The following is a 24,009-nucleotide window of genomic DNA, read 5'->3' on the forward strand; positions in this document are numbered from 1 at the left end:
TCCTCCATCTGTAGATGATTGGTTCAATCCATTGGGGTGGGGTCACCAAGGGGATACAGCTAAAAATAAAGAAGCTTCTCCATTTGCATGATGGGAAATGATTTACAACATATGCTGCTAAGCAGAAAATCAAGAGTCAAGCTGTATAGAGAAGACTTTAAGTCCATGGTCATGGAAAAACATCTGAGGTTCGTTGTCAGGACCATTGTGCAGGGAAGGAACACAGAAGGTGGACACTAGACCCTAAGAGCAGGGGTGGGCTCACTGAAGACCTTAAACAGCAGTGGTACCATGGGACCCATAGGAAGTCCTGGTGCCAGGGACAGCAGGAAAGCTGTGACATCTGCTGGGGCATCGACAACATGGAAATGGCTTGTGTAATCAACTTCTTGAAACAAGAGCATCAAAGGCCAGTTGGGTATGCAGTTGGGCTGCATTGAGAGCCCAGTGGCAGCAGGTGCTTCTGGCAGCTGCCCACCCAGCAGCCATGGGTTGTGACACGGTGGGTGGAACTCAGATGGCCTCCTTGAAAGCCACCCTGTACTTCATTGATGGGCGCATGAGCTGAGCTGCAAGCAGTGAAGATCCTGTTGAAGAAGATCCCATGCATGGAGGAAGGTGCAGCTGGGAGTGTTTATGATGGAACCAGACTGGGTAATGCTCTAAAGATCGTCGCCATGTGTCCCCGCTGGGCAGCTGGGGGCACTTTGCTCCCCCGCCTCTGTAGCCTCTTCCATCAACTGCTCTGGCCTCATCCACAGGGGCCCCCCACATGGCTCCATTTAGCTTAACAATTTTTTTTATGGAGGTAACAGACATGCAGAACAATGTATGGGCTCCGGGTGTAGTTTCTCACCTCAGCAGCTGTGCAGAGCTTACACTTCCCAGAGGCAGTAGCTTCCTCACAAGAAGCCAGGCCTGGACATGCAGAGATGAATCCTGCATCACCCCTTGCATGGTGGAGTTCACAGCCCAGAGCGAGGAACAACAGGAGATAATCATCAGCTCAGATGTGGTGGAGAAGGCCAGGCTGGAGAATAAGAGAAGCAAGGAGGGTTTAGAGCAGGGGGCTGCAGGGGGGTGCCAAAGGCTTCCAAGAAGAAGCCATACCAATATTTATTTGTTTAAAGTTTGGAATAATTCTAATCATATAGAGTTGAACACACCAATTTTGCAAACACTAACATTTTGCCTAATTTACTTGAGAGCCTTTAAAAACAAGTCCTGCCTATTTCAAGCCTAGGAAAAGTCCATAGTAAATAGAACAAACTCCCTGTACTGGGATGGTTAGCAGGGCTTACTCTGGAGCCAGGGTACCCGGCTCTGCTGTGTGACACTAGAGAGATTACTCAACCTCTCTGTGTCCCTGTCTGAGCATCTACTTCAAAAGAAGTTGTCAGAATTAAAGTGAAACTCTTAAAAGAGACAAAAATTGCCTCGCACACATTCTGTGCTTAACAAGCATGAACTGTGTTACTGTGTGCACAACCCCTTGTCAAAGCTGCCACCTTTGTTTTAGATTTTTTTACAAAGATACTTTTATAGATACTTTTTAGACTCTCTCTATACACCCCTCCCTGAGCTGACCCAGTGAGGAAGAGTAAAAGCCAGCCCAGAAGCCAGGATGGGGCAGTACACCGCAGAGCACAGGCTGGGGAGCCCTGGTTGTGGGCACCCCGCAGTGTGGTCAGAGAGGAAGGGAATGAGCTGGAGAGGGACGGGAGCACATCAGGAAAGACTATTAGGATCTCTCGCCTTGTCCATGAACCCACCGGGGGGCCCGGTTCTTTACCTACAAACACAGCAACTCTCTCCAGGAAACCTTCAGGGTCCCTTCTCATAACCCTTTCAACAAAGAAACAACCCAAGATAAAATAAAGAACCATCCATCCCAGCTACTCCCCGTCTGGAAAATTCCACCCCCTATATAGCCTAACTTTGGGGGCGACCTAGGGAAGCAGCAGAAAAGGGGCTTGATGCCCCTAAAGTCATGGCCCCTGAGCACCCTGGGGGACAGAAGTGAGTGGTTTGGGGTATAGCCCTGCCAGGAGTTTTGGCTTCTCTTGACCCTGAGCAATTGGTTAGGGGAGAGAGTTTTTCTGGGTGCTCTACATACCCCAAGTGGGTGTTTCTTGCCGAGAGAGCTGATAGGCGAGCCCCGGCTCACTCAGTAGTGAACCTGACAGAAGCACATGTGTGATTTGTCAGCATAGATATTTGTGAGGAAGGCCTGGGGTCTAAGCCTATACTCGTGCCAGGCCTCGATTGGAGATGTGTTCTCCATCACCCCCCAGGAGCACCGTCATTTTTTATCTCAAAATGGGTTTCCCCCTTCTGCCCACCCCTCCGCTTCGCCAGCATCCGTTGCAGCCGCTGCTGAGGAACAGCTGCACTGAGGCCCGTCTCTCATCAGCCGCCTTATCTCCCTGATGAATGGCATTCCTCTTCCCCAGCAGTGCGGCCTGGCAGGGGGCCCACCCCACCCAAGCGAGTGCACAGCGAGCAGGCCGCTGACAGCTCTTGGAGTCCAGGCAGCTGTCGAGAGCAGGGCGGTCCCCAGCCCCCAAGTGGGGTACAAGCTAAACTCCAGCCTCACCGAGACATGCCACCCCAAGGCCCCAGAGCTCAGGGACCCAGCCACCCCAAGTGTATCTCAGCACCCAGTCAGCCCTGTGAGTGCCAAAGAAACAGAGGTACATGGGCTCTGCCCTTCGGGGTGCAGATCATCATGGGAGGGTGTTTTTGCCGAGTGGTACAGATTTCTGCACTCTGTAGCTCTGTGACCTTGAGCACATGTGGCCAGAACCTGGAGAACCACCCCAGGTCTCAGGCATCCTCATCTGCGGCACTGGCCAACAATAGTGCATTATGGCCACCGTGCGTCTCTGCACAGGGCCCTGCTGCCAGGATATCCGGCCCCCGGCACTGCCAGAGTGCGTGGTAATGGCTGTGCCTCCACCTCCTCTGGAGCCTTTGGCTGGTGATCACCTGGTCCCAGAGGGCAGGGGCTGACTCTCCTGCCACTGCTCCCCTTGTCATCAGGGCTCCTGGTAACTGTCTGATGTTGGGGATGCTGAAGGCCAGCCCTCTCTCCTCAAGGTGGGATTGGTCATGCTCCACAGATGCCCGTGGACGAGGCCAATGGGAGGGGAGTCTCCCCCACGACCCCTCTCCTCCCTGGCCCCTGCTCCGGCCAGTCCTTCTGCCCTCACCCTGTTACTGTTTTCCCTCAAGGGCACCTCCTTGGGCATCACAGGCTTTCGGAGACCTGTTTTGGGCTCCTTCTCGGGCACCCAGCCCAAGATAAGTTCCCTCCCCACAGGGTTTTGTATGAGGCTTCCACACGATAAGGCTCGGGAAGCCCTCGGGAGGCCTGACCCTAGGGGGTTCCCAGTGACCAGGGCTCAGGACTTAGAAACTACTGCTGCATGACAATGTCACAGGGGAACTCCAGCAGAAATGATGGAGAGGCGGGTGTAGAAAGCTTCCATTGCTTCCAGGAATTCACAGCTTACCCCAGGAGGCCAAAATTTCTTTTCACCAGTGAAGAAACTAAGGCAGAGAGGGCCGCTGTCTCAGCAGCCACTGCAAGTCAGGGCAGAGCGGGGCTGCCCCACGACACGGTGGCCTTGGCATCTTCAATCCTGATCCCCACTGGCTCTTGAAGTATGTTGACTTTAGACGGACCAGGGACCTGAGATGTGAAGCCAGGGCACAATCCCATTACCATGTGGAGCTCCTGAGCACCTACTATGTGCTGGACACCTGCTGAGCACTCAGGGAAGGGCCATGAACATACAATACCACCCCTGGTTCTGCAGAGAGCTTGAGTACTTGATGTCATCTCCCCCAGGAAGTGATTAACCCTTTGCAGAGAGGAGGTCTTCTTGACAGTGAGCTTCGAAGGCCTGGTAAGAGCAGCCAGGCAGAAGAGGCATTCCTGGAATCACTTTTCTCTGTATGAAACACGGGGTCATTCTTAATTTCCACAGTGTTCTCTCTGTGTGGTTCTTTGCTATGGCTCTCATTTCCCCCAAGTATGCACGGAGCTACTAATGTGAACCAGATCGTGGCTTCTGGGTCAGCCATCTCCCCAGGTGCTTGGAATGTTGGGTGCCTCCCTGGGAATGCCACAGCAGGACTCAAGGAGTAGAGCAAAGCCTCCCAGATGCAAGCCTCGTGTGTCAGGCTGAAGTTTTTGGGCTCCAATGTACCCACGACAGGCAGCCCCCCAGCCCCATGGCCAGCAGGGTGACACACTCATAGGTGCGTCTATACAGATCTGAAAACACGGCAAGGAGACTGGAGAGGCAAGACACCCTGTGCCCAGACCCAGAGGGCTGAGTAGGTAGGAGACCTCGGGTGGGTAACTTCCACTTGAGGGAGACACGCAGAGTGGGATGGGAATGAAGGACTGAGAGACATGGCGAGAAAGTGGGATTCGAGTCCAGGAGTATTTGAGGGGCTGTCTCCTAAGTAGGGGGTTGACGGGGCGGGTAGGTGGCTTGGACAGAGCGTATATGACTGGATGGGAGGTGAGCGTGTCGGGCGGTTGGAAGGGTTTCTTAGGACAGAGGAGAGGGAGCTAAGAGGAGGCCCGCGGCACCCTGGGGACCACTGCCCCTCCAGGGGAAGAGGAATCAGCCCCCGCCTGCAGGCAGCAGTACTCATGGGAGGTCCAGGGACAGCGCAGCCGAGTGCGGAAAGCAGGATTTCGTGGTCCCAGCACGGGACACGGCAGCTTGGCTTCCGGCCAGCACAATGAAGGGATGAACACAACACGCAAGTGTGGCAGTAAGGTGAATCGCAACGATTTTTTTGGTTCCCCAGCGCCTATCAAAGATCTGTTTCCACTGTCCTGTTGTCTGTTCAGCGTGCTGTTGCATTATGTCTTCAAAAACAACCTACACGCCTTGATTGGATGTGACACGGCGCGGGAAGGGAGCCCACGCTGCTGGGGAAGGTGCCGAGCCACTCGCCAAGGAAAACGAGGCTGTTTGGGGTCCAGAGGCAGAATGCACTGGAGGTCTTGGGCGAATCACTGCCCAAGGAGTCACTGACCCCTTCCAGGCCACCTCCCCTCCAGACAGGCTTGTTCTGTGCAGTTTGGACAATTTTTTTTTTTTTTTTAAATGAGGGGTTTCACGTAAAAGGCAGGTTTCCAGCTTCCTATGAAAAACTAAAGGATTTGGCAGCCCGGGCCTACTACGTTCAGGCGGCCCCTCTGTGCCGGCCACTGGGGCAGCCGTGGGTTTGCTTGGATTGCTTCCCACATTTCTTTCTTTCTATCTCCAGTCTGCACAGTGATTTAGAAGTTTTTGAACAAGTCGTTGACGTTTAAGAAATTGAGAATTTCAAGTAAATATCCAGATTTGGGCTTCTTGGAGAATGTCATTAGGGCCCCCCACGGCCCTCACTCCCCGGCAGCAGTGCGGCTGGAGCTCAGGCCTTCTCCAGGTCACTTGTCCTGCTTCTCCCTCCTTGCTCCCTAGGGAGCAAGTTTGGCGTCAAGGTTGTGCTCTTCCACCCCAAGTCACAATTCATTTCAATTTGAAAGCTAGAGTAAGGCACATGCAGGCGCCTCAAAAAAGCCAGAGAGCTTTGTGGACATCAAGAATATGCCTGTGTGTTTGGAGGAATAGAGCCCACTGGAAGAGACTAGAATCGACCCTGTTAGAAAGACACATCCTAAGATGCCACTAGGGACGAGAGACCCCCTGCATCCCTCTCTGATGCTCCCTACCTGCACCTTGTTAGCATTTACATGGCGATGCCTGGGGAGAGGCAGGAAAACCACATAGCGCTCCACACTCAGAACTCGGGTTCCAACAGGGGTGTGATGTTTGCCTTACGCTGCATTGTGCCTCAGTCTTCTCATGGGGAAAATGGGCAATATAATCACAGCTGCGTCATAGGGTTGCCGTCCAGGTTAAGTGAGTGATGATAAGCAGAGGGCTCAGAATAGAGGCTCATGGTGGTTGGCTATGATTCAAAGTCAGGGAAACTCGGGGCAGAACTGAGCCCATGTGATCCCAGAGTTTGGCAGTTGGGAATGACCTCAGGGTGATTTTACTGGGCTGGAAAGGGGACAGGCAGCCAGCTGCAGAGGGTGATGCAGAGGGGTGCATGGGAATGCGGAGCTAGGGTCAGCCCCAGCCATAAACTGTTCTTGTCCGGCAGGTGTAGCAATGGAAGGAAGGGATCAATGACTCGTTCTAGAGGCCAGGCCAAGTGGAGGGGACTTGTTTCACATTCATTTATTTATGCCAATTGAAATATTTGATTAATGCCCAAACAAGACATTCTAACAAAAATGGAAAATTTCAAAACAGAAGAAATCACCTGCAGCCTCACCACCCTAACAAGGGAACAATTTTCCAGCTCCCCTTCCAGGCCCATCATTTCCACTGCTTTAGTCATAACACACATTCTTTTCTCTATTGTTCTCTGTCACATGAAATTGCCCCACAGGCATTTTCCATGATGTTTCACTGTTGTTACGTTTGTCATTTTCTCCCAAATGAACATAATCTCATTGTTTTGGGGTTTTTTCCTGGTTGTAAAAAATGCTCCATGGCTTTTTAATCTTTTTTAATGCAGATACTACCAAAAGTATGAAGAAGACTCCCCATTTTCCATCCCACCCTTCACAGATAGCCAGCTTAGCATTTTGGGGACTGGGCCTTGTGTTCATTTCCCAGGGCTGTGTCAGCACATGCCAGAGACGGGGGGACTTCAGCAACACGAGGTGTTCGCTCGTCATTCAGGAGGCTGGAAGCCTGAGATCAAGGGCCTGGGGTGGGGGCGTCCACCCTGGGTTCTTCCTAGCTTTGGGTCACCAGCAATCCTTGTCATTCCTTGGGGTGCAGCTGCCTCCCTCCCATCTTGCACTCTATCATGTCTTCCTCTTCCTCTGAGTGTGTCTGTGTCCAGCCGCTGCACTCAGGCCCACACTCCCCCACTCTGGCTTCATCTTAACTTATTTCAATCTGCAAGAACCTATGTCCAAAGAAGTTCACATTCAGAGTTAACAGAGCCTAGGATTCCAGTTATCTTTTGGGGACACATGCTTCTATCTATACCATGTGAGGTCCCCACTTTGCTGGAGGGGGAAGGAGCTTGGCTGGAGCAGCAAGGGGACTCCTCTGAACTGGAAGGGGAGGAATATTCTGAGTGTGAGAAGGGAGATGAGGAAGGGCTTCCTCCAGCAACTCAAGTCTGTGTTTTATTAACCTCCTAGTCCTTCACAAGGAGGGCCCGGGACTCATCAGAGAGCCCGCCGTCCGCAAGCCCCACCGGCCCCTTCCCCACAGTCACACACCGTGCAGCTGGCAGTTGTGCATCCTGCTGTCCGCTCCTCGCCAGATTCTTGGTTGGCTGCCACCTAATTTCTTTTCAGCCTGGACTAATTTCTTGCAGACCTCAGGCTGGCGGGAAGCATTGCTAATTCCCAAAGTCCTTCCATATGGGCCACTCAGCCCTGTATCTGCACAGCTGCCCACCCCCTCTGTCTTCTCCTTGAGCAGGGCGGTGGTCACACAACCTGAGGGCCTCAGAGACCACTTCCGAGTTTTGACCTCTTTTCCTCAGGACCCCTGTTTTTGAGGGTTTGCTCAACTCCCTAGGCCCTTTCCTGCCAGCCCCAAGGTTGAATTTCCAGAGGAAGAGTGACATGGAGAAGCACTGTGGAAAGGACAGAAACAGCTGGAAGAAGTCCCTGTGCTGGTGGACACAGGGGGTCTAAGCCACACACACCCCTTACCTCCCATGGCTGCTGAGGTCAGGTCTGGGCATGGCAGGGCAGTGTCACCAAAGGCGGCAGATGCATCACCCTTGGCCTAGCTGGCTCTTGGGGACCTGGACTGGGGACCGTTACAAAACAGCAGTCAAGTGACAGAATAACGAGGCTTCTGCTCATTAACTTAGGTCCTGGGAAGAGCCTCACCAAGATCTGCTCTTGCTGCTGCAGGCTTCTGCCTTTGAGAGAATTGTCACACGACACTCTCCAAGGGTTAAAAGCCAGCCGTTGGCCCTCTGCCTCTTGCTCGCTGCTGCCTGGGGTGCCGAGTAATCTCCTGGCAGCGCATCAACCTGCCCCGTCTTTACCAGTTAATTATATGTTGTCCTCCATTTCCTCTCCAATGCCGACAGCCATTTCTGAGAAAGACCTGGGAATCAGAAACCCAAATAAGAGAGCTCGTATTATATCTAAAGGCAAAATAACAAGAAAACCCAGGTACACCAGGATGTGCCAACTTGTGTGGGATTGAGGTTCTTCTTGCCCGGACATGAAAGACACGGGGCTTGAACCCAGTGGGACTGGAGCAGCATCCCAGGAGGCTGGACGGGTTTGCAAGAATTGTGGGGATTTTTACCCAACCTCCTCTCTTGCTGCCACCTCAGCAGACCTTATATTCCAGCCCAGTCGCTTGTTTCAGACATTGCCCCTTCCTCCCTGAGCAGGCAGAATTTCATGGTGGCAAGCAACAGACCCCACTTAAAATAACTCTTACGCCTCAGCCTTAAAGATGGTTGTGGTGTGCAGTCAACAGGAGTCAAGGACACAGCAGATGCTAATAGGGCCTCCCTCCTCGTCTGGGTTCCATGGGCTCTTCTAAGATGAAATCCCTCTGCAGAGTGAGACAATGGTCTCCATCAGCCCAGCTTCTCATGCCAGCTTAGCTGGCCTCTCCTATCTCCCAGCCCTTAGAGAAGGATTCTGATGGACCCATTCTACATCAAAAGTGCCATCCTTACACTGGTTTCTGCTCAGGAAAACCTGGTTCCCTGATAAAGGATGATTTTATTATGTACTCTATTTCCCTTCCCTGCCCCCGGAAACCCCCCAAAGCCCTAGCTTACAGGAGGATCCCCTACTTTTAAGACCCAAGCCTTCCAGAACATACTCATCTACACCCACCCTCAGAGTTGAGTACACTCTTTGGGCCATCTTAATATCTCAGACATGCCTCTGTTATCTCTCTCACTCAATTATCTATTTGTTGTTCGTTTAGCAAAACCTGGCTCTAGCATTGCACCCATCTGCTCTTGGTCCAGATCTCCAGAGGGTCTTAGCAAAGAGCCTAGCACTCTCGCTGCATTTCACAGGTTACTACTTAAGAGAGATGAGAGCCACTTGAAATGTACAGGTGGTTGAGAACTGGGGCACTGAGGCGACACAGACCTGGCCCTCCGATTGCCTGCAGCGTGTCGTTTTGTGTAAGTGACTTACCCATCCCAAGCCTCGGGAGGCTCATCTGTAAAGCAGAGTTGGTGGCAGCAACCCCCACATCCTCCGGCAGCTGTGGGGACTCAGCAAGGTCATTATTGTGCCTGGTACAATCATGGTGTGGTCACTGAGTATTCCACGCATTTTTCTGAGTTCATAGGAATGAAATGAGATATGTGTTCAGTGTTTAAAAATTTAGAAAACAGACCAAAAAAGAAACAGCCCCTTTACTCAGTAGTTGCACCTGATGCTTCTCATCACCAGTCTCCCATTCTATCCCTATTATGAGGCTCGTCAGAGCCACCCCCAGCAGACTGCAGCCGTGCCCTGATGGCCGGCAGTTCTCGGTGTGCTAACACCACTGTTGTTCCTCTCTTGGCAGGTCCTTCAAGCCGGACTTCATCCTGGTCCGCCAGCACGCCTACAGCATGGCCCTGGGCGAGGACTACCGCAGCCTGGTCATCGGCCTCCAGTACGGGGGGCTGCCTGCTGTCAACTCCCTCTATTCAGTCTACAACTTCTGCAGCAAGCCCTGGGTGGTAGGTAGTGGCCCAGGATGACCCAGAGTAAAGTGGGGGGCAGTGAGTAGCCCCGGCCTTTCAAGGAGCCCCATTCCCAGCATACAGGCCCAGAAGTCTTTTTTTAAGCAACTGATAAGCCATTTGGGTCCCAGGCCCTTTCCTGTAATTATTGCCTGGAAAGTATGATATAACCATATTATGTTATATAACATTTGTGTTATATGTTATATATACATATTGTATTGTACGCATGTCTTGATACAGCGTTATGTTGCAATAATGTCAGCAGTAAGAGGGGGTCCGTATGTTTTTAGTAATGTTCTGTCCATCATCATGGCTGTGACTGGCAGGCACCATTTATTGAGCATTTACTTATGTGCAGCAAGACCTCAAATAATTCAATATCTCATTTCATGATAACGTGGATGAGAAAAAACAAATGGATCCCCAGCCGAGGCCACTATCTGTGTAGGGTTTGCAGGCTCCCCCCAGGCCCCTGTATATGTGGGTTTTCTCTGGGTGCTCTTGGTCCTCCCACATCGCGGAGATGTGTGCATGAGGGTGATCGGCATTTCTGTTATCCCAGTCTGAGTGGGAGTGACTGTGTCGGGGGGCGGTAGAGGGAAGAGATAAAGAACGAGAGAGAGGGTGCCAGCCCACTGTTGGCTGCTACGGACGGACGCCTGCCCAGGGTGGGTTCCCTCCACATGCCCTCAACTGCAGGCATAGACTCTAGTCACCTGAACCCTAAAACTGGACTAAGGGGATTGGAAAATGAATGAATGAATACAAGTGACTATATTAGAAAGGTTTGGGTCTATTTATTTATGTATTTTTAAAGATTTATTTATGCATACAAGAACTAGGGTGTAAGCCAGAGGTATGGGGAGGGGGTGAGAGGATTCACCAGAGACAGAGTGGGGAACAGAAAAGGCAGATCTACTGAAATACACTGCTGAGGGGAGCAGCAGGCAAGGCAGGAGAGGTCTGCTATGCCATGTGGGTTAGCTCCCTGGCCGGCCGGGGATCAAACTCGTGCATCAGTGGCTGCTGATAGCTTGATAGCGCTGTCTTTAACTCCTGCACCACCAGGGAGGCCCTTGAGTCTTTATTTAAAATATGGTGCTTTTTGTGAACAGACATACCCCCTAGTGCTGTTATACTATTTTGCAGAGAACAAAGCTCAGCTGAGTAATTAAGGACTTTGCTCAAGGTTACGTAGACAGTGAGGGTAAAACCAGCACCCAGTCATTTCTCTCTGACCCTCATATAACACAAATATTATATAACATAATATGATTATATCATACTTTCCAGGCAATAATTACAGGAAAGGGCCTGGGACCCAACTGGCTTAGGTCCCCCTAGGACCTTAACTCTTGCTTATATCAATTAGCCTGTGATCAAATTGGTCAGCTTCTCAGGACCTCTGGGTGACATTAAGTGACGACCTACTGTACCAGAAAATGAGTCACCAGTGCTCATGGCAAGGGTACCCGGGATTTGGGTGCTGTTATACTATTTTGCAGAGAACAAAGCTCAGCTGACTAATTAAGGACTTTGCTCAGGGTCACGTAGAGAGTGAGGGTAAAACCAGCACCCAGTCATTTCTCTCTGACCCTCAAGACTTGATTCCTCCCGCTGACTTGTATTCATTACTGTGATATTCACTCATTTGATTGGAGTCCCCCTTCAAATGTTACCTGTAAAAGAAGTTTCTCCTAAAATGCACTCCTTCACTCCCCAAATACTCTCAAATCCCTTACCCTGCTTGGTTTTGCCCCAGTCTAGTGAGAAAATTGAATCTCAGAACCCTGAAGTGACTGCCCAGCTAGTAAGTGGTGGAGAAATTAAACCCCAATCTACACCATGAACTGTCACATAACACTACCTCTCTAGAAAGAAGGGCATTACAGGTAGAGGGCGTGGCAAGAACGTCAGCAGGTTGTGCTTGTGTAAAATGCTGAGGGCCTGGTAAAAGCTCATTAAATGTGATTGAGTTCAACTTGAGGAGGAGTCGGCAGTAATTGAGCAGCCAACGTGACTGATGGTGTTGGCCAAGGACGCTGGCCTTTCTCCGGTAGACAAGGGACAGCTTACTGGAGCTCAGTTCAGAACAGCCAGGAGCTTGAGGCCTGGGTGGTTTCTCCAGACTGGCTAACAATGGCTTACTAGTGTTCTCGCCTCTTCTGTCCTAGTTCTCCCAACTCATTAAGATCTTCCATTCCCTGGGTCCTGAGAAGTTCCCACTGGTGGAGCAAACGTTTTTCCCCAACCATAAGCCAATGGTGAGTGCTTTTTTATTCTGCTTATTTTTGTGATATGGAACCAACACAGATGTTCATGTTCTCACTCTGGATGAGGGAGGTGGGGTCGGGAGCCGCTCCCTGACCACCCAGGCTCTAAGGAAGAGCCGTGATACCCTGTGGGAATACTTGGCTTTCCTGGTCATCGCTCCAGGCGAAAGTCTAGGCAGGAGGGCAGAGGACAATGGTGGACAGCATTTCTTGGGACATCCGCATATTAGGGGACATCTTGAACTAGTATGTTGGAGCAAAAAGTTGATGGTAAAGGTAAAGGTGTTGGAAAAATGGGATGTTATTTCACTTGATACCTGTGTAGGACCTGGTTTCAACTCTCCTTTTAATGAAAACAGTGATATGTCATTTGCATTGATTGTCAAAGGGCAGTTTCCTTGCGTGTCTTCTTAGCATCGTAATTATACCCAAGGTCTTTTTTGGGAGGTAGTGGAGCTCAACTTGGAGGGTGTGGGATAGCCTCCCATTCAGAGAAGGGGTGGGTGGGAGAGGTTAATGTCTTTCTGAATAGGGTGGAGAGCGCTCCATCCCACAGCCAGAAGATGGTAAGTGGAAGTCTCGGGCAGGGGCGGTGGGAGGCAGCCCATGATGCGCCCGCTTACATGTTGGTTCAATGGTCAAAGGCACTCAGGGCCACCCCCCCATGCTTGCTCTGTGAGGGATGGGCATCTTGGGGAACAGTCATCTTGTGTGTGGAATCCCAAGCTCGGGCTGTTGAGCTGGACAATCCCGTTTGGAGTCACCGATCGGGAGGACTGCAGGATTATATGATTTATCTGTCTCTTGTATCTGATCCAGTGAGAACTGCTAGATCTAGGGTGTGCTGGTTGGAATAAGAAAGACATGTGGAACCCAACATATACCAATAAAGCATGAACTCATGGGCAAAAATCCAGGGTTTACCATCAAACCAGCCTAAGTTTGAGTCCCGGTTCTGCTTACTTACTATTAATACTTCTTGGGTAAGGAATGAACCCAGCAAACCTCCACTTCCTTGACTGACACCCACAGATGACAGTCGAACAATGTCATCAAGTCTTTAAGAGTCGATGTCATCTAGTGTCTAAAGCTTTGTGCCTGGCACACGCTAGGCGGCCACAGCAGAGTAGCCCTAACATAGAGGCAGGAGCTATGACCTGGAACACTGTCAATAGTGGGATGAAAGTTGGGTGAGGGATTTGCAGCCAACCACGGAGCAGGGCTGATAGGCCGGGATGTAAGCATGGGAGGGTTTACCAGCTCGTGTGAGACCTCAGGAGTTCCTGGCATTTCCATCTGGGCCAAGCGATACTTAGAATTTCAAGCTGACCTTGACATCAAGGACTGCTGTCTGCACACTCCCTCTCCCCATTTCTATGGGGGTTGAGATTCTTAGGACAAAAACAGGAAGGACCCAGTAGGACCCCGGTCTGGGAATATTTGTATCACCAATGGAGGTCCAGATGCCAGACAACCATGGAGAACCTGACCACAGAATCAGGAAGCAAGGTCAAGGCTGGATTAGCAGCCGGCTGAAAATTGGTAATGCCTCTCCCGAAATTCCTGCTGCTGGGGGAAAGGACTGAGGCAGGGTGGGTCCAGACTGCAGAAGTGGGTGAGTGTTAGTTTTATCTCACTACAGAAGGGAGTGGAGGGAGAGAGGGGGCAGGGAGCGGGAGCCAGGGCGGGCAGGGCCGGCTTCCAAGGCCCTCCAAGATCTGTTTAACCCCTGCCGGCGAGTAGGACACAAGGAGACAGAGACAGCAGTTGTGTGATAGAAATAAAATCACTTTACTGTTTAGAATAAAGGACACACTATAAAAAGTGAACATTATGCAACATTACAAGACAATATACATTCACGGAATATAAAATTCATAAATAACATGGAGGAAATCTGTAAACAGTGCTACAAAATTTAGCAACAAATACATTCCTTCCAGATAGGGTTTTCTCTGCTTGGTTTCTCTCCATCACTTCTGGGTCTCAGGGCAGCAGACTGGCTACGGGGAGAGGCAGGGTGGGGGGCAAGGCAGAACCCGCGAAGCCCCTCCCTTGGAGCGGGAACCCCCACCGCGCGCCCCAACAACCAGTTCACAGGCTGCTGTTAACGCCCCTCCCCGGGCCTCCCCCATTTGGTTTCGTCTTTACCATGAGATCTTTTAAGTGTTTAGCTTTCATGTTATGATTTTAGTGATACTTTAGGAAGCCGGATGCAAACATGTGGTGTCATCTGGGGAATCCATCTTGGCGATGGTCAAACGCAAGATGAAGGGCCGGGGCAGGGGAGGGCGCTGTCTCGCGGGGGCCTTGGCGACACGGAGACAGCTGTTCCAGTAAGTCATTTGTTTCTTTAATTGCATAAAAACCAGGGGATGAAATACAGTGCTTGGGGGTGGTAGCTCGGCCGCCACGGTTAGGGGTCTGCAGGGTTATCGACTCAGTCTCACAGGCCACTGGCCTGAGAGGCAGGAGCCCGGTGTGCACTTCCCAGCTGGGAGGCAGTACAGGTGGCCAGAGGGAGCCAAGAGAGCTTGGAATCAGCTTCCGTGGCACTGATTTTTAGGAGAAATCGTAGCTTCTCCCTTGGGTGGACAAAGGGACCAGGAGGAAACGAAATAGGAACGACCAGCAGACCGGCCGGGTCAGTCCCGGAGCAAGGATGTGCAGGGACTTGCTATCCTTCTAGCTTCTTCCCGCTCCAGCAAGCACTGAGATGCCAGGGCGGGGGCCGAAGAGTCTCCCGTGCCAGCTCCTCCTTGCCTCCCCAGTTCACCAGTCCAGCTGCCTGCACAGCAGAAGCGTTTTACCCTCCACTCCACTGTAGAATTTGATTCAGGAAAATGGTGGCATGTGGGTTTTTTTTTTTTTTTTCTCTTAAACACAAGGTACACATAGGACAGCCTACACGACACAAGATTTAGCAAAATAAAACGTCCACGATATGATTGAAATACGGAAGTGTCTCAGCTACATAAATGATTTTAAATTATACAGTAAGTGAACAGGTGAAATAAACAAAGCTATAGCTTAGAGAAAGCTCAACAACCGCCCTCTGACAGCGAGGCTGTGCCAAGGACCCTTTCTTTGCCCAGGACCCGCTGTTCTCCCCCCCAGGAACCTGGCAGACGAGACAGCGATTCTGTCAGCTTTTAGATTCTGCGGGGAAACCTTGCATGACTCCTGACGACTCACGCCACGTCCTTCCCTCAGGGGAGTGGCAGTGATCCCCTAAGAGACAAACGTGGCCAGATGCCTCAAGGCGGAGATGCTGGTGTCCAGTGGTGGTGGTGAGGGGGGTACGTGTGCGGGGCGGCTCAGGGGTTCCACCTTGCAAGCCTTTGTAGGTGAAATGAAGATAATCTCCAAACACCAAGTCTAAGGCCCACCCCTTTGAAACCACTGACCACTGACCTCAGCTCCTGCTCGAACTGCCTCACCAAGAGGGCAAAGCTCCCATGTCCATCTGCCCAGCAGCTTGACCACAGGTGAGCTACAAGGGAATGAAATCAGCCCCCCAGCCAGGTGCCCGTACTGCCCTCCTGCTCTGGAGTTCTGCCAGACGCCTTGCCTGGGCACCGGCATGAGACATTCCATGTTGTCTACTTCTTTTTTTTTTTTCTCCTGTTTCCATGGGCAGCTCTGTTTCCTAAAGTGGAATGAATTGAAGATACAAATACTAATAGAGGATAAATACCCATAATCTGAAAAAAGAGACAGAGCAATCAGGTTAAATGTCACCATTCTACCATCCCCAACTCTGTAAAATATACATTATCTCCTACTCTTGGCATCTCACATTCAACACTAAAACTTAAAATAATTTTATTTAATTGGAGGATTTATATTATAGTTTTATTTTTCAAAAAACACAAAAAATAACCCTACCGCTGATGGCACAGTCAGGCTTCCCCAGTACCCCCAGTTTTAATTCCATGAGGTGAGGACCTCAGGAGGTGGTATTCACCCATGGGTGAGCTGAGGGGAGAGGAGCGAACTGTCCCCAAACCCGGGAAAGGTGTCCGTCTACCCAGGGCAGGACACGGCAGCTTCCCCTCCTGTGCCCAGGCCCCTCACCCACACTAACTCTCATGTCCCATCTGAGCCAAGTCAGCAAGGCAGTTCAACGAAGGCCCCAAACATGAAGCAGGAGAAAAGGAGAGGGACAGATGACCCCAGTTAGGGGGATGCTGAGGGTGTTCAGAATTTCAAATTTTAATTAAAATGAAAAAAAGAAAAATCAACTTGGAATGTCATGATTTTCTTCAAACAAGCAACAACAACAAAACAGAAGAGATTAAACTATTGGCGTATTTAACAGCATTGAACAGAATTCTGTGTCCTAGAAAAAAATTAGCTTATGTCCCAGTGTGGGTATATGCAAATGTGTATACAAACACATCCCCCTAGGTGAGCTAAACTCTACTTTGGAAATAGTATTCTCTACCCAAATCTACTTGGCTATATCTGTGGATAGTGTGTGGTGTTGTCTAGTTCTCCAATTTACAGAAAGGCAAGCTCCTGGTCAAATCTAACCCAAGAGTTTTCCAGGAGGAAATCCTGCGGGAGGTGGGGAGAGGAAAGACATTGGCGTGTCTTTCACCTGAGTGTTTGAACCAGGCAGGCGGATTGCCTCCCGACCTCAGGCAGATGGTTTAATCTTAACCCACTACAAAAAGTTCTGTGATTCCAGCCTGGCTACTTGCTCCAGACTCAGAAACATCTGGTCAACCCCAGCGCCAGGGGCTGGGGGGACTGTGTGTGCTGTGTCATCTCAGACCCTCTCTTGCAGTGTCTTCCTACCCTCCCCCACCCTAACATGAAGACACAGACAGACATAGTCAGCGCGGGCCGTGCAGTCGCCTCTCCTCAGTGTGTGAGATCGTCCGCGTACCTTGAGTCTATCTGCTTGCTGCCCTCGACTGATCTCGAACAGTCGGCTTTTCAGCAACTTCCTTGTCTATGTCTTTTATGTGCTGGGGTGGACGAGAAGGGCAGAGGGAGAAGGGTCTGGGAGATGGTGAGGTGGAGAAGAAGAAAGAAGGGTCGGTGTTACAATGCCCGAATGGGATAGTTTTTCGATTTTTGTTTTCCTAAAAAAATATAGATTATATCATCACGAAGAAGAGGAGCATACGGTCCTCATTCTTTCTGGCATGGCACCAAAAATTCCAAGGTAGAAATGGGTGATGTCAAAATCAAAAAGAAGGACTAGGATAGGGCCAGGAGGATCATTCAAATTAAATTCCATATGACAGCATAGACTTTAAGTGTTCCAAGTGCTAAAATTTGAAGATAACAGGCACTAATTTCATTGTCATCATCTGGGAAGAGTTAGTGTCCGAGGGAAGCTCAGTGGGAAGGGAGGGAAGTGAGGTGGGGCAGGGTCTGGCACTCAGGGGTCGGTGGCATTGATGATGCTTTTGTCTGGGGGGGCCCATCCTCGGTACCAGCTGCAGTAACCACCCTTCTGCCGGATGCACGCGTAGTGTTTGGACTGGTAGCCAGGGTAGCCGAAATTGGAGAGCATGTCGGTCCAGAGACACTCATTCTTGGAGGTCACAAAGCAAGGCAGGTAGTAGCAGGACTTGATCTGCAATTAGATAATAGGCAACATGGTTGGTTGGTGGACACTGCTTGGTGGGCCCAGGCCTGATGCTGACTAAGTCAGGAGTCTGAACCTGGGATTAATGCAGGTGGGGCCACTTCAGTCCCTAAGTGAAAACAACACAGCTAACACCTGCTAACAGAGGCTGAGCACCCACTGTGTTCCAGACACCCTGCTCAGTGCCTCTGTGTTATTCTCTTCAATTCTCACAGCACTTTGATCTCTCTTGGACAGATTAGGAAACAGAGGCTCAGAGCAGCTAAGGAGCTGGCTCCAGGTCACACAGCCAGTAAGCAGTAGAACTAGACATCCTCTCAGATGGTGACAGGCAAGGATGAGAGAGGTCCACTGTTGGATGGAATGGAAGAATTAGAAAGATTAAAGCACAAACCTAAAGGTCCAGGAGCCCTAGCCTGGAAACCAGACTGAGTGAGCTGTGTGACCCAGGACTAGTTACTTAAGCTCTCTGAACCTCTACATCCTCATCCATAAAATGGGGATCATAATGATTCAAACCACACAGCGTTGTAGTGAGGATTAAGCATGAGAATGTCCCAATCTCTCCGACAACAGGAAGGGAGTGTGCCTTGACCCTGTGTGTGTGGCAGGGGTCAGACCTGGGTGGAGAGTGACCGCTGTAGCCTGTGGTTTCGGCTTCTGGCTCCAGCTTGCCCGCCCGGAGCAGAGGCTGCAGGGAGTCAGCTGCCAGCATAAGCCCGCTTGGGACTGCTGGTGGGACCTGCCCTGTCAGGATCCTGTACCTGCCACTGCCTTGAACCCCCGGGAGGGGCTGCAAGCGCTGAAGAGCCCTTGTGCCCTAGCAGCTGCCAAGTGGGGAGCACAGAGGCAGCTTATGACAGCAGAAAGGCATTCTTCTCCTGCCTTCTGCATGGCTCAGCCTGGGGGCCACATTCCTCACCCCTTGCTCCGACCTGTTCCTTGACCTTGGTCTGACCCACCCGCCTTTCTAGCTCAAGGGCCCAGCACCCGACTCAGCAGGAGCTGATAATCCGGGGCTGTGAGCCAGAACCCCCTGCCTGCCCCCTCACCCCCAGGACTTACCTTGCAGTTACAGCCCAGGTGGTACCGGTAGTTGAGCCCCTTGCGCTGGGAGAGGGTGAGCTGGTCCCATTTCTCAACGAAGTTGCACAGCCCTGTGTACATCTTCCCGTCATAGACACGGCCTAGGGGAGGGCGGAAGATGGCAAGGGGAGAGTCACGCTCTCCAGAGTCCAGCTGGAGGGAAAAAGTTCTCACCTCTGAGCACCCAGGACTGGCCGGGGACTGTGCTAAGTACTTTGCAGCCCACGCTTCTATTTCATCTCCCCCCAACACTTGTAAGACAAACTGTACCTCCATTTTCCAGGTGAGGAAAATGAAGCTCAAGTCAAGTGTATTTGCTGAAGGCCCCACCCAGGAAGCCCTGGAGTTGGGACCACAGCCCAGCCGCCAGCCCCTCCATGGTGTTTGGATTGTTCTTCTCCTTTCTTACACGACTGCCTAAAGATGGGTGGCTTTCGCCGTTAGGCCTCATCGCTTGACAAACAGGTGTTGGCACTCCCTTTTACTTATAGTGGAGCTGAGAAATGGCCCGGGTGGAGGTCATCTTCTCAAGGTCAGGGGTGTTGCTGAGAGCAAAGCCCACAAGGGGTACATACAGCCTCCAGCTGCAACGCTGGCTGAGCAATATGGACTCGGTGCTTGAGACCCCTTACAATTAATTCACCGGACATGTGGCCAGGGTTCTGAGGGGACAACCTCTCCTCCGTCTTTCTGAGGTGAAGGAACAGGGGCCAGCCCCTGCCTCCATGCTAGTGTTGGGGGTTACCTGTGATCAGGTACTGGTACTTGTTGACCTCCAGTTTAAGGCCACAGAGACTCTCGGAAGCTTCCGTGTGGATGTACTGCACGTGCGGCATCTTGGTGAAGCCTCGGTACATCTGCGGGCGGAAGGAGGCCGTGAGAGGGAAGCAGGTTGCAACTTGCTGTCCTTTGGCTGGCGTGTGGCCTGTCCAGATCTACCCACCCCACCTGGGCTGCTCTTGTCTAAGCCGAGGTCAGTTCCTTCTGAGTAAGCTTCCTGTCCAGCTGCTCACAAGCCTTTCTTCAAACTGCCAAGAACACACTTTCCTCAAATTCAACACCTCTTCAGAGATCTGCTATGAACAGGACCCCTCCAGCCTTGCCAAACTCTGGCAACGTGTCTGTGGCATTTTCCACTTTCACAGACACCCCCCTCTTATGAACCCAGGGAGGGGGGGGTGTTATGACCCCACCAGACAGGCCAGGTCTCTGGCAGAATTTGTTTGTGAAAGATGAACCCAGGCCAGGTATTCTCGGCGCTCTTATTCTCTTGAGCAGTGATGAAAGTACCTCTTTGTCTAGCCCAGCTAGAGCACAGACGATTGGGTACGAAATCCGTAGATGTTGGACTAAACACTTTAATAAGCGTGTAGAATTATGAAGCTGAACTGTATGAAACTGGATTTGGTCACTTTATCTACAATGTAAATGAGTACAATGGTTCTCAACTGGAGGCAACTGGACCCCCACCCCAGGAGATACTAGGCAATGTCTGGGGATATTTTGGGGTGTCACAACTGGGAAGTGGGGGGCCTCTGTTGTTGGGGTCAGGCATGATACTAAACAGCCTATAGTGCTCTGAACAGCCCCCACAGCAAAGCAGGATCTGGCCCCAAGTGTCAACAGCACTGAGGTTGAGAACTACTCCAATATGAACCCACCCAAGCCCCATGACAGCCCTAGGAGGCACCCATCTTATAGAGGGGAGACCTGACTCCCAGGGAGGTGAAGTAGATTGTAGAAGGCGAGGTCGAATTCCAAGCAGGAGATTCTGCCCCAGAGTCTATTACCCTACGGGCCTCCCCCGTACCTCAAAAGCTCGTGCCCAGCACCCCAGAGGCCAGTACATGCCCTTTCTGGGTCCTGGGCCTCCTCTACCAGCATGTGTGCAGACCCACTGGTGTGACCCCACACGGAGGACAAGCCCAATCACCACTTGGTGATTCCAGGTCAAGTTCACATGTTGCTTGGGTCTGATGAGGCGACTCTGCTGTAGGAGCCAGTGGGGGTGGAGGAGGCCCGAGGCGTTGCTCCATCCCACCCCCTCCCCCCTTCGCAGAGTGCACGGGCTCAGGACCCTGGTGAGCTGGTGGGCTCTGGGCTGGTCCCAAGGGTTTTCAATAGGACAAAGTCTCTACTCTAGTTTCTGGCACGCGGTCTTAATTTACTTGCGGTAATTAATAAAAAGCCAGACATCACCTCATGGGTGTCTCATCGAAATGCTTCTCATTCAGTTTAATGGGCTGTTTTTTTCTCCTTGTCTTCTCTTAAGTAGAGACTGGCTGGCGGGGGTAGATGGCCCAGTAGGGCCTCTGCCATCATAAAGGGTCTGTGGGGCCTGGGGTTTGGGAGCCTCTGCCTTGCTTCAGGGGAGAGCGGTGCTGGTCGTGTGCAACTGTCAGAGCACAGGGGTCTCCTTTGCCTGGCTTCCCTTCTTAGCCTCTTCTCCCAAGAGCCTGGCCACCTGCACAAGGCCACGCAGCCAGGCGCTGCGGAAAATGCTGCCCACACCCAGCTTTCAGTTACTCTCAGGGGGCCAGGGATGTGTGAAATCAGGTGGTGGATGCAGGTGCTCTGGCCTCAACCACGCGTGAGGGTGCTGCTGCCTGTGTCCTTAGGTGTGACCTGCGGAAAACATCCTGACACTCGCTTCTGTGCCCACAGCCTTTTATTTTGGTGTGGCAGGTCCTTGAGTGTTTGCGCATGTTACAGCTCAGCACTCCTGTAAGGCTAGGTGCAGGCTGGGGGTGCCCCAGTTTCCTCCCTGTCTGTTCTTTCCTCTGATCTCCTCTCTGCATTATGGGTGAGAATCAAGCCCCTGTTCAGAGTCGGTGACCTAAGTTGGTCGGCAGGAACTCCACAAACTCATCAAAATCAGCCTAGCACCGCTGTCGCTTTTGAATTTGAACATGGCTTCTAGCGTTTGTATGCAGAGTCAAAATGTGGATGCCTTCTAGATGGCTGAGCCTGACGAGCATGACTGTCCTCTAGGGTCCCTGATGAAAATAGCGATGTGGTAAAGACAGGTTCTCCTCATTTTGTTGACTTCTCTGGGTAACAGCCCCATCTGGACCTAAACATGGACCCTAAAAGTCTCATTGGGTCTGTAGTCATAAAGGCCTAGAGGTGTCTCTGTGGTGCTATGATAGGTTTCTGCGTCCTGAAGCCAGAGAGAGCAGAGAAAGATAGAATAGGGAAGGATGTTAAACATAATCTCATCCCACCAATGCAGTGGAAGACTTGGTAAACTGAGGTCCTAGAGACAGAACACCAGTGTTTGAATCTAGTCTCTGCCACTTACTAGCGCTGAAAAGTTATTTCTTTTCTGCTAGCCTCAGTCACTTCCTCTATAAAATGGGGCAAAGTGCTTACTTCATAGGATGCTTGAGAATTAAATGATGATTTTATATGTGGACACATTGTGAAGTGATCACATAAACTAGTTAACAAATTCTTCATCTCATATTGTTACCACTTTTGTGGGTGAGAACCCTTAAGATATGCTCTCTTAGTAGATTTCTCATGCGAGGATTATTAACCATACTGCACATCAGGCTCCAGAACTGCCTTCTTTTTAAAGGTTGAATAACATTCCACTGTGTGCGTGTGTGTGTGTGTGTGTGTGCATGCATGTGAGTGTGTGTATGCCTCTGGGCCTCGCTTCTTGGTATTATCCACACAAAGTTTCCTTTGGGATGACGGGACAAACACTAGGAGAAAGAACTTCCTGAGTCTGGGGGGATTTGCACATTTCTGAGGGAATGTCTGGTCTGCACTCTACATTGACAGCATGAAATGTCACCATATGTCAAATACTCCTGGCCTGCCTAGGAGATATCAGCACTGTGCGCCATGCTGCCTTCCATCAGGAATCCACTTAAATCTACCATGTAGCCTCACTGACAGACCTGGCCAAGCACCTGAGATCCAGGAACATTAGCTCCTTGACTGAGATACCAAGTGTATGCTCTTTATCTTACAAGCCAGGCTGGCCGGGAACTAGATACAAGTGGGTGGGGGACAGTCGTCCCCAAAGTGCGCAGGAATGATGATACATCAGTTGACTGCTCCCCTGTTCTGTGACCTTGCAGGCAAAGATGATGGTTTTGTTCTAGTTTGTCATTTTCTGACTATGTGATCTTGACTGTTATGTGTATATATGTATAACCTTTGCAAGTCTCAGTAGCCTCACCTGTAAAACAGGGGAAAATGGGTGTCTATTTCCAGGGTTATTGTGAGATCGATCCATGCAAAGGCAGAATGCAGGTGCAGAGCAAATGCTCATAAATATCACTCATATGGAGTCTTGAGTTCATTATCACAAATATTTTCTTGGCTGTTCAGAGAATGGAAGCATTGCTCAGTGCTCAGTGCAGGTTGAGGTGGAGGGGGTCAGAGAGGATGGCTGGATGGGCTCCTCCTTCTCCTGCATCTGCACCTACTCTAATTCACAGACTGGTACCCCGAGACCAGCAGAATCCAGTGGCCTCTCTGGGTTAAAGGGCATGACCCAGTCTAGATTATCTGGTACTGCGCAGCGGGGTGGGACCCAGCTAATAAAAGGCATTAGATAATGATTGATAATCAAAGGGAGATGAAAAGGAGATGTGGGGGTCATGTGACAACACACAGGATTAAGAAGGGAACTGACCCATGCGAACCAGGAAGCCTGACTTTGGCAAGTCATTCCCCTGTAAGCCTCTGGCTGGCAGTAATAAAAGGAGTTGTTTTACTTTTAATGCCCCGCACTCCAATTCCAGGAATTCTGGTGGGGACAGCAAATGGGCCTCTGAAAGTGTGTCTGGTCACCCTGGTGCCCAGGTCCTTGAAGGTAGGACAGATGTCACACAAGCTTGGGAACACTGCCCCGTCCTCGGGCAGCTCTCTGCTGGCCACAGAGCATCTCCCCGTGGGCAGAGCGGTTCCAGAGCAGGCAGGGAATGTGGTTTCTGAATATCTGCTTTTGTCTGACAAGCTTTGGCATTTGCTCGCCAGCTGCCAGGGGTTGCACTGTGGGTTGGAGGGTTGTTGTTGCTCTTGCTGGTTCCCCCTCCACCCACTCTCCTTTCCCCGTAGCCATCTGAAGACCTAAGCTGGTCCCATGACCAAGCTTGTGCGGCCAAGGGCAAAGGGCCAGGGCCGACTCTGGACATTACATAACCAGAAGGCGGTGGCTATTTCCAAAATTGATTCCAAATCAACAGGCTCCACAAACCTAGTGCATCTAACCCCTGACCTCAGGACGTAGGAATGGTGATCTGGGGAGCTTCC

General features: G+C 51.1%; 2 protein-coding genes across 2 annotated transcripts in view; one reads left to right on the plus strand and one right to left on the minus strand.

The window, feature by feature from the left end:
• The window catches only part of SYN3 (synapsin III), a 404,870-nt gene that overhangs the window by 148,797 nt on the left and 232,064 nt on the right, over positions 1 to 24,009 (plus strand). The window contains exons 6-7 of the mRNA XM_054696079.1: positions 9,612 to 9,768; positions 11,949 to 12,038. Of these exons, the coding sequence (XP_054552054.1) occupies positions 9,612 to 9,768; positions 11,949 to 12,038 (247 nt within the window). The remainder of the gene's footprint in view (positions 1 to 9,611; positions 9,769 to 11,948; positions 12,039 to 24,009) is intronic.
• TIMP3 (TIMP metallopeptidase inhibitor 3) overlaps positions 15,852 to 24,009 on the minus strand; it is a 48,537-nt gene continuing 40,379 nt past the window's right edge. The window contains exons 3-5 of the mRNA XM_037513673.2: positions 19,484 to 19,595; positions 18,718 to 18,839; positions 15,852 to 17,640 (exon numbers count right to left, since the gene is read on the minus strand). Coding sequence (XP_037369570.1) covers positions 17,443 to 17,640; positions 18,718 to 18,839; positions 19,484 to 19,595 — 432 coding nt within the window. The 3' untranslated portion in view covers positions 15,852 to 17,442. The remainder of the gene's footprint in view (positions 17,641 to 18,717; positions 18,840 to 19,483; positions 19,596 to 24,009) is intronic.

The sequence above is a fragment of the Talpa occidentalis genome, unplaced genomic scaffold (assembly GCF_014898055.3).
Source record: "Talpa occidentalis isolate TD23 unplaced genomic scaffold, MPIMG_talOcc4v2.1 talOcc4.16, whole genome shotgun sequence".
Classification (NCBI taxonomy): domain Eukaryota; kingdom Metazoa; phylum Chordata; class Mammalia; order Eulipotyphla; family Talpidae; genus Talpa; species Talpa occidentalis.